The following is a 6,177-nucleotide window of genomic DNA, read 5'->3' on the forward strand; positions in this document are numbered from 1 at the left end:
AAAGTTGACATCAACTCGTCTCAACAGAAAAAAATTAAATCAAACCAAAAAGTTGCTACTTTTCTCAGCATGTGGGCTTCATACAATCCTGGAAGACTAAATTAAAAAAATGTGGTTATGGAAAGTAGGTGTAAGAGGCTGCTAAATCAGTTCTCTCATTTAGGTGTGAACAGCCTGAAATTTGAGCTCGCAGTTATTGTATTATTCAGCCGGTCCTTTCCAGCCAAATTTATTTTAGGGTGTGGAGATTGGTTTAGAAAGCCATCAGCAGGTTGCAAGAATCTGTGGAATGAGCTTCTCAGTATCATAACCAATGCTATATGACACAGTGTACTTTCAAAATCAGATGCATATGGCGAGCCGAACACTTGTTTATAGCATGATATCTTTCTTACTTGTAGCCTACTGGATGGTATTACGGCATTAAGAAATGTATGAATGTGATATCATTCAGTTTCATGGCCAATGCTTTTTTCTCATGTTCAATGTTCCACTTTCATTCCCGTGTCAATGAGTGACCACTGTAATCTTTGACCATTTATGCAACGATGCTATGCGTTATTAATATGTTCCTTAGTGGATATATTCATGAAAAAAAGATTTTAACAATTCAGTAACAATAAGCACTTTTTTCAACAATCCAACAATACGATTCAGTTGTGGACCTGATGCACCAACCATAAATATTGTGAAGTCTGAGAGTTCCTTTTATTGAATGGTCCAGCTTATGCTAATGGAACATTCCTGTTATAAATCTGCAAGGATGTCTGATCAAATCCCACTAAATCGGATTTGGCACTCAGATCACATTTGTGTGTTTCGGGTTTAAACCTCCCTAAACTAGCTGACCTTGTGGTGTAAGCCTCAACACAAACAAGCAAACAAAATAAAATTCAAAATAAAACAGTGTTTGATCAAATAAAGTCATTTTACCACGTGTTGGAAAAAACTCATTTGAAAGTGTTCTACCTTTATTTCAAAGGCGTTCTGCAATATTCTGCAAGTTTTGCTTATGAACTTTTATCTAATTTTTAGTTTTGAAATAATTGTTGAAACCTTTACCATACTGTCCTATGAAATACTGTATATGGAATACAGCAATATTACAGAACTTAACATATTGCTTGCTGCTTGTTATAAATGCATGTTTACTCTAAGTGCTGTATGCAACAGCAGAGTTTTCATTATATTGAAGTCACTATAGTCTTAGGATCACTTCGAGCTGTTAAAACTGCAATACTGTAAAGAAATGACTAAATGTGTTTGTGAACACTCTGTGGGCTGTTGCCCTATCTGCTGGGGACAGACAGAGCTGTAGCCTGTAGGGACAGCTGGTGGTGTAGTGGTTAGAGCTACTTCCTTTACAGCCACAGGTTCAATTCTCACCTCTGGCTATAGTACCCTTGAGAAATGTACTTACCCTTAAGTGCTCGAGTAAAAATCACCCAGCTGTAAATATGGATAAGGTGGTTCATATAGTGGAAAGTAACAAAACAGCTGTACTTCAGAATTGCGTGTCTGCATCTAAATGTCTTTCTACTAATATAATGCACACATTGTATCTTCTATGAGATGTATGTTGCTTTGGAGAAAAGCACCAGCCAAATGAATAAATGTATGGTAACCCTATTCAACTGCTAATTAAAACTAAAACCTTGAAACTACTTTCCAGCTGAGTTGGTTTCTGGCTGTTTCAGTCAAGGCACAACTGCACTTTGCGGGTATAAGACACACTATTATACCATAAATGAATTCATGACTATGGTTCTGTTCTGAAAACATGCATTGATGTCCTGTCTAAAGTTCATAATGTTGGATAGAATTAAGTCATAGTTTGGGCTGTGACGCAACGATGCCGTATTTTCGGTTGCGTTTGTGACGTCACGGCGGTGTGACGTATGAGGTCGTCTCCGCGTGTTCTCGCTCACTTCCGGCGCACACTTCCTGCTTATTCCCATTCCGCCTTACCGAACCGGCAGGGACCCATTCTTAGCCAGGTGAGTTTCGGAGCCTTGCAACACATGTTAAAAACGTAATGCCATGACATCGTGATTCGGGCTTTTTTAGACGCTTCACTCGCAAGACGAGCGATCATCATCGTGTGCCGCATCGCATGGAAAGAAGCTGTTACGCCTCTTTTTTCCACTTGAGTCGGAGTCGGTAGATCGCCGGAGAGCCGGTTCCGTCTCACGTTCACCGACCGAGTGAGTCCCTGTGCTGTGTGGACCCTTCTCCGCGTGGCTTCTGAAGGATACCACCGTGTATTTGTTTTAGAGGGCTGCTAGTCGCAGAACAACCGCTCACTTCCGCGTCGGATAACACACACACACACCGCCCGTCGTCGCGCGCCATCATGTCGCGGCAGCCGCGAGCTGTCCGGAACGCGCGCGCGCTCTGCTGTGTGGCGGCTGTCGTTTTCCCGCGCAGCAGCACCACCAAGCTACAATACAGCACATCATATTATATCAGTCTGTGAGATGATTATGTTAACTTATACAGTGGGCCGGGGGGCGGTAGGGGGAGTAAGGGGGGGGGGTTCTCGGATCCGGGATCCACCCCAGTAAACCCGACTCCACTGGGACTGGTGGTGGTGGTGGTGTGTTGGGCAATACCCCGAGTGGGCATTCCAGCATGGGACTAAATCGGGTGTAGGGCTTTTTTTTTTTTTTTTTTTTTTTTTTTTAAATAAAATTCTTTGCCTTTTTAGTTTTAATTAATTTCTTGTTAAAGAGCTGGTGCAAAAGGAAAAAAAAAAAAAAAAAAAACTTAATGGCAGATGGAGTGAATTCCTCACATGTGTGTTTTAGCCTGACAGCACACACAACACCAAGTATCCAATGTACCCACTGTGTCCTGTGCCGCCGTGCTTCAAATGCACATCGTGTGTCGCATGTGTCTTTCACAGCTTGCGTGCCCTGTATAACACCATGAAACCAAGCGTGTCTGTGCTGCCGACTTAATTTAAATGCTGTATTTGTCCTTCGACAAGTTTCCAGGCTAAGAGCGAAGAGAGAAAAGGAGTCTGTGCGGCTTTGTTCTTCTGGGCAAGTCAGATGATTTCAGAGTCATCCTCGTTTCAGGAGGTCACAGTTTGCTTGGTTCTTTGTTTTTACAGCCCTCCGAAAGGCAGCGTGTAGCATAGGGTTTAAGCCGGTGAATTTGCCATCTGAAGGTCCCTGGCTGGATTCCCCTTCCTGCTCTAGTAACTTTTCTCAAGGTACCGGCTAAATAGTTGCCCAGTTTTACTGTGGACTCACAATAATATATATATATATATATATATATATATATATATATATATATATATATTTTTTTAATCTGCAGTCACAATGAATGTGGATCACGAAGTGACCCTGCTAGCTGAAGAGATTCGCCGTCTTGGCAGCAAAAGTAAGTGCCATGCTTAAATCAAGTTCAAGTGGGTTTTTCGTCATTCCCCTATATAACTTGTATACAGTGGAACGAAATGCTGTCTCTCCGGGGACCATGGTGCTAAATATATGTAATGTCAACGTATACCAGTACGAGACAAATGGAAAAATGCTGCGGCAGCTTTTGAAAATGTATGCATTCATACAGCGTAGTTTTCATTCAGTACAAAGCTATTCTTCCTACTATGCAGTCATTTTACTTCCACCATGGGTATTTTTTTCAGAACAATGGCATCACTGCTTATATTAGGCACATTGGGGCAGAGATACATACTTGGTGTCTCAAACTGAAAAGATTTTTTTATTTTTTTTTTTCTTCCCCCCTCAAAAGTGTCAGTCTGGCTGTTTTCTAAATCTGGTATGCTAGAAACAGTGACTGCTATTGTAAATAAAGATTTAACCTATCGATGAAATGAACATCACTTCATGTCAGACAGTCTGTACAGAACCTCTGAAAGGCATGTTGTCTCCTTTCACTGCTTTGTTGTGTGTGTGTGTGTGTGTGTGTGTGTGTGTGTGTGATGATGTAACCTTGTACAATATCCTTAAGGAACAATAAAGTATCTATCTATCCATCTGTCCATCCATACATACATCAAAAGAAAGGTTAGAAATCGTGTTTTTAGGCCAGCAATGATTTTTTCCTAAGAGATAATGGCAGTTGATCCACTGAAAATGGGGATGGAATTTGCGTAATGGATCATTAATTGGGGCGGTGAGGAAAGAGTAACCCCATTATGTGAGGGATGGCTGTTTATGTTCTAGTGTGCAATGCAATGAAAAATTTGAGCATTGCATCTTTACAGCACCAATGTGAGCTGAGTATGCTGTATACCAAGGTGGAGAAATTTCAGTAGTTGCCTGACTTCACATACAGATGCAGATGGAAAAACCAGCGTGAAATTCGGCGTGCTCTTCAATGACGACAAATGTGCCAACCTTTTCGAAGCTTTGGTGGGAACCCTGAAGGCGGCCAAGAGGAAGAAGATCATCACCTTTGATGGGGAGCTTCTCCTTCAGGGCGTTCATGACAATGTGGACGTCATCCTGCTGCAGGACTGATGCTCAGGCGCACACTGTACATAACTGAGTTTACACTGGGTGCTCTGTTCTTGTCGAGTCACAAAAACAACAATCTGCATATATTTTTCAGGGCAATGACAGACGCATTTTAAAAAACATTTTTTATGAGTCGGATTTTTTAAAGTAAAATTTAAAAAAAAAATTCTTAGGCATGCATATAAGTGAATTTTTGTTGATCAAACAGTCCACCAAAAACATACATGTCCTCCTAAGAGCCAGCAAGGAAAAGTTTTGTCTGAAATGTTTCTAAGAAGATGTCCAAGTCCCACCTCCGAATATATATCATGTAAAAGCACGTAATTGTCTCTATATGGTGCATGAGGACAACGCTGTACCACGCCCAGTTTGGGAGATGCACTTCAAAATATGTCCTCTAGAGTAGACAGAGACAAATGGCTGGATCACAGGAGGATATTTACAGATATGTCAGAAAAAGCAATCTTTCTACATTACTTGCATGATCATATGGCTACCTCATGTGGATTTTTTTTAGATGAAATTCCTTTTTTTTTTTACATTCTGGACCAAATCCATAGTTAAAATAGGTGGTGGTGTGAAATTTGAAAAAAGGTGTCTATGAAAAGATTGTTCAAAAATCTGTGGAATGTGTGAAATTCCTGGAGTTTAAAGAAAAGAATGTTCAGTTTTTGTATGAGCAAAACCATAGAGCTAAATTCTTTGTCGGCACACGACAAGGAGAATATGAGGAGGAACGCACATTTAATACCTTTTCAACAGTGTAATGCGTTGGCCTTTCAGTCATCCTTTAGCGAACAGCATGTTTTGTGCCAAAGTCGTGTTTAATTTTATAGTGTTTCCTTCAGATTGAATTGACTTGAACATATTTAACTTGGTTTAACCTGAATGTATTACATCTGATGCAAGGTTATCAAAGAAACATTTTTGCAAGTGTCTTACATGTTCTTTCCGATAAATAATTTCCAGCCTGAAGGATTTTAACATCCTTGCGGGAAAAAAACTTGAATATTGTATGTCACTTGTTATTAGCTCATAGGAACGTAAAAACAGAATGTTAATAAATACTAAGAAATTCTTGTAGAATTTTTGAATCGGGTAGACTGGGGAATCTAATCTGAGCAAAGTGGTCTGTTTTTATTCATAAATGTATTCAGGAGGAATTTAATGTTATTCATATGACAGGAGTTCATACTTGTAAATCTAGAGAAAATAATGTAAAAGGAAATTACAGGATTTTGTTGCACTGGAGTTTCACTGGAGCCATATGCTACTGATATGTGGTGATGACACTGTCTTAAACACTTGTGATCTTTAAAACAAAAGAATAGACAAAATATAGTTTATTCACCTGTTGGGATTTTTATAACAATAATGGCTAACTGATCAAACAGTGGGAATCAAAGCGGTGTGTGAAATGCAGAGAAAAGAAAAGATTAAAGAGAACATTGCCATCCAGCTGTGTGGACTTCTTTCTGACATTTTATATAATAAAATACTGTAGAAAATACGAACGCAGCAACAGTAGGTAGTGTCTTGTTTTGGCTGTGGCCTTGTAATCTGAAGATTGTTGATTTGAATCCAGATGCTAAATGGACACAGTAAGAATTGACTACATTTACATTTAGCTGATGCTTTTCTCCAAAAGTGACTTACAATTATTTATCCAGCTGGGTGATTTTTACCA

At 39.8% G+C, this 6,177-nt stretch overlaps 1 protein-coding gene across 2 annotated transcripts; it reads left to right on the forward strand.

Annotated features, from left to right (window-relative positions):
- Window positions 1-1,917: 1,917 nt before the first annotated feature.
- Window positions 1,918-5,948, forward strand: abracl (ABRA C-terminal like). 2 transcript variants are annotated; one of them, XM_018742424.2, is made up of 3 exons: window positions 1,918-1,997; window positions 3,325-3,390; window positions 4,309-5,948. In XM_018742424.2, the coding sequence occupies exons 2-3, from the start codon at window positions 3,330-3,332 to the stop codon at window positions 4,491-4,493; spliced, it is 246 nt and encodes an 81-aa protein (XP_018597940.1). In that variant the 5' UTR covers window positions 1,918-1,997; window positions 3,325-3,329; the 3' UTR covers window positions 4,494-5,948. The 2 variants fall into 2 exon arrangements, with proteins under 2 accessions (XP_018597940.1, XP_018597941.1); XM_018742425.2 differs by lacking the exon at window positions 1,918-1,997 and adding an exon at window positions 2,008-2,204.
- Window positions 5,949-6,177: the final 229 nt, after the last annotated feature.

This window comes from Scleropages formosus, chromosome 1 (genome assembly GCF_900964775.1).
Source record: "Scleropages formosus chromosome 1, fSclFor1.1, whole genome shotgun sequence".
NCBI classification, from domain to species: domain Eukaryota; kingdom Metazoa; phylum Chordata; class Actinopteri; order Osteoglossiformes; family Osteoglossidae; genus Scleropages; species Scleropages formosus.

What these genes read in the sequence shown, in the direction of transcription:
- abracl (XM_018742424.2), top strand. Translation starts at nt 3,330, where the DNA reads ATGAATGTGGATCACGAAGTGACCCTGCTAGCTGAAGAGATTCGCCGT. An exon ending in TCGCCGTCTTGGCAGCAAAA is followed by an intron (nt 3,391 to 4,308) that starts GTAAGTGCCATG and finishes CTTCACATACAG; the next exon opens with ATGCAGATGGAAAAACCAGC.